This window comes from Egretta garzetta, unplaced genomic scaffold, assembly GCF_000687185.1.
Source record: "Egretta garzetta isolate BGI_Z169 unplaced genomic scaffold, ASM68718v1 scaffold332, whole genome shotgun sequence".
Taxonomy (NCBI): Eukaryota; Metazoa; Chordata; class Aves; order Pelecaniformes; family Ardeidae; genus Egretta; species Egretta garzetta.
The window spans coordinates 503,995-507,315 of NW_009258879.1; the positions used below are offsets into that span (position 1 = coordinate 503,995).

A 3,321-nucleotide genomic window follows, 5' to 3' on the forward strand; every position below is an offset into this window, starting at 1 on the left:
CCGGGCGGCCCGGCCGGGTGGTTGTGGGTCCCGTGCAGGTGCGGTAGCAGCGCACACTGCACCCCCGCGCAGCCCCCCGGCCACTGCCGAAGTGCACGACTACAAAGCGAGGCTCGTGGTGACTGTCCTGTGCCTGTCCCCTGGCAGGTCACCTGGGTGCCTCAGGTTAGGGGAGAGGGGGAGATAGATAACAAAATTTGTTGTGCCGTATTCAGGGAGTTGAAGCAACAGGTTTACCACTCCCAGCAAAAGCGCATCTTCAGTCGCGGTGGGAAGGGGCTGGCTGCCAACCCGAGCCCCGGGGCCAGGGCTTTGCCCAGGCTGTTACGGGAGCGGAGCTGGGAAGCAGCTCTGCACGACGCCTCCTGCGGGAGCCGGGCAGCCGAGGGCCGAGCGTGTGAGGGGCTCGGGTCCCTCCAGTGCCTGGCACAGAACTTGGCAGACGCCTTTCCAGAGCCTGGGTCAAACCCTGCTTTCAATTACCCGGCATAAATCTGGAGCAGCTTCACTGAAGCCAGGGGGTTACCCCAGATGTGCATCACCGTAACTCAGAGCAGGTTCCAGCTCCGCATCCTCTGCAGATTCCTGTTACCAATTGACCTGTAAATTCATAGCGCAGGCTGAGGGGGGTTAGCGGCAGGGCTCAGTGTTGGCTTTCTCGGCAGAAATGGTGACTTTGTAAGTCTGAGCAGCGGCTGCTTCCCACCTCATTTGCAAGTAGAGAAACAAAAGTGCATGGGGCATGCGGGAGGAAGGAGAGCAGGGGCAGTGCAGACTCACTGGCGGTCCCTGACATTGCAGGTAATTGGACCTCTGCTTTAAAAAACACCTGCACAGTATACAAGGTGAAAAAACATCTTCCTTTAGTGCTAGGGGAAAAAATTGGGCTTCATCTGTGGTTTCACATTGGTCTTCTTATTGTCAAGGACGCTGACTCTGCATCGTGATACTTAAAAGCAGTGTTTGCCAAGGAACCTCGAGGCAGTGAGGATCCCGGCTGCGGATCTCACATCTATGAGGTGTCCATCCAAGAGGCAACGCTCCCGGCGTCTGCAGCCTGCTGCCCGGGGCTTGCCGGGCAGGCGGGTGGGTTCCTGCTCACATCCACCACTAAAGGAAGACGGCGCGGTGCTGCCCTCGGGTTCGGGCGCACCGAGGGGCGGAGGACTCGGGCAGAGGCAGAGCAGAGGCCATCCCAGAGCAAAGCTCCCAAGCAGGAGGAAGATGCTGTGCTTGTGGCGTTTGGGTCTGCAGTGCTGGTGAGAGGAGGGGGCCCCGGGGCTCTTCCTCTCCTCGTTTGGCTGGCGTGGCAGTGGCTCCCGTAGGAGGAGAGGGGGTTTTACAGGAAGAGTCCCTCTCATTGCCCTGCAGCTTTCTGCAGTGACTGTAGCAGGATCTGGGCATCCCCGGGGTCCGAGCTGGTGTTTGTGGCAGCCTGCAGCCCCTTGTGGCTGCTTGTCCCGCTGTTGGGCAGGTTCTCCAGCCGGTTAACGGGTGGTGCGGGTGGTGGACTCGGGTGTTGCAGCAGACCCAGCCTGCAGCATCCTTAAAGCTTGTTTAGACAAAGGAGCTCGGCCCCTTGTGTCAGGGAGAGGCTGAGCCCTGACAAGGCAGCCATGAAAGGAGGCTGCAGCGTTGCTCCCTGTGTCCTCCTGGCTCCATCAACAAACCAGGGCCTTCGGCCTCCAAGGGCTATAAATCAATCAGTGCCCCTCACTAGCGGCAAAGCCTGGATAGCTGCGTTTCTTAGCCTGATTGCCAGCAGCGCGGTGCCCAGCGTGCACCAGCGAGAGCTGTGCAGCTGCAGCAGCCTCCCCATGTACTTGGGAGCCAGAAGAGCTGGGCAGGGCACCCCTAACCTGGTCTCTGCCTGCAGAACCTCAACGTCTCCTTCCAAGGCTGCGGGATGGACTCCCTGAGCGTCAGGGCCATGGACACAGACACACTCAGCCAAGTGAAGGAGAAGATTCTGGAGGCCTTCTGCAAGAACGTCCCCTACTCCCAGTGGCCGAGGGTGGAAGACGTCGACCTCGGTAAGGACCAGATGCCTTGCACCAGCCAGTCCTTAAAACCAGATGGGGCACCTGGTGCTGCACGGGAGCCAGAGGACAGTGGGGGAAGCAGCACTGACGAGAGGGCAGACTCCAAGGCAGCCTTTTCCTGAGGATGGTCTTCAGGAATGAGGGATGGGATTGGATCCTGGTGGGCAGGAGGGAGCCGTGTAACTGGAAAGAAGCTTTAGGAAAGCCCAAGTTGAGCAGAGGGGTGCTTGGGCTTGCACCCTTTAAAGCCCCAGAACAGGCACCCTCTAAACCAGCCCTGAGCCCGCACGTGCCTCGTTAATACATGTCTCTCCATAGCTATAGCTGAGCCCGTGGGCTCCTGTCCTGCCCTGGGTTCAGATCTGTCATTTATCTGCCCAGCGGCCAACTCCTTATCCCAGAATTTAAGAAGGATCCAAGCCCAATGCTGGCAAGAGAAACCCGCGGTGTCTGCGGTGCCTCTGTGCCACACAGTGGGCCATGGAGATGTGCTCTGGTGGCCACAGCCGCAAGGCGTGACAATCCCTGTAGTCAGCGCCCCAGGGAGTCTCTGCAGAACGCCCTGGGCTGGAGCAGGGACAGGGACCCACTCCTCTCGGCTGGTGCACATGCTGCGTCCCCGGCCACAGATGCACGACCAGCACTGCCCTGCGGGGAGCCACCGCCAACCTTCGGTGGCCACGTGCGGGCCATGCGGCAACTGCTCCACGAGGCGGGTCCCACACGCCCTCCAGGGCGAGAGGGGAAGGGGGAGACGTGCTCCTCCTGTCCCTGCGATCGGCGCCTTGTCGCCTCTCCTAGCTCCATCCAGGTCTGCCCTGGCCTGGCAATGCCTGCCCCAGGGGCTGGCCCTGGGGGCTGTTGCGGAGCATCGGCCCTGGTTTCGCAGGGTCCTGGGCCTTGGCAGCGGGGCTGTGCAGCCCCCAAGTGCTGCGGGACGGCCCCCCGAGGCTCGACGACACCTCGGTGGTGGAGGACGGCAGGAAGAAACTCAACACATTGGCACATTACAAGGTACACCCGCCGGCGCTGCGGCAAAGCTTCGCCTCCTCGGAGCCTGCCTAGCCTCGGGGGGGAGCCGCCGTTCCCCCTCCAAAAACGGGATCATCAGAAGCAGGCAGGGAGGTTGCCATAGCTCCGTGAGAGCTTCTGGGGAATAGACATCTGCCCTGGCGAGAAGCTCGTTAATATTGCAACACACTGAAACTAATTAAACACTCTTCATGCAAAACAAGTTATTACTGACAACAGAAAGAGGAGGAAAAAAAAGCTCCTTTTC

General features: G+C 60.3%; 1 protein-coding gene across 1 annotated transcript in view; it reads left to right on the plus strand.

Moving 5' to 3' along the window:
- The window catches only part of PLXND1 (plexin D1), a 56,390-nt gene that overhangs the window by 41,622 nt on the left and 11,447 nt on the right, over window positions 1–3,321 (plus strand). Inside the window, 2 exon segments of the mRNA XM_009633821.1 lie at window positions 1,877–2,033; window positions 2,932–3,056. Of these exon segments, the coding sequence (XP_009632116.1) occupies window positions 1,877–2,033; window positions 2,932–3,056 (282 nt within the window).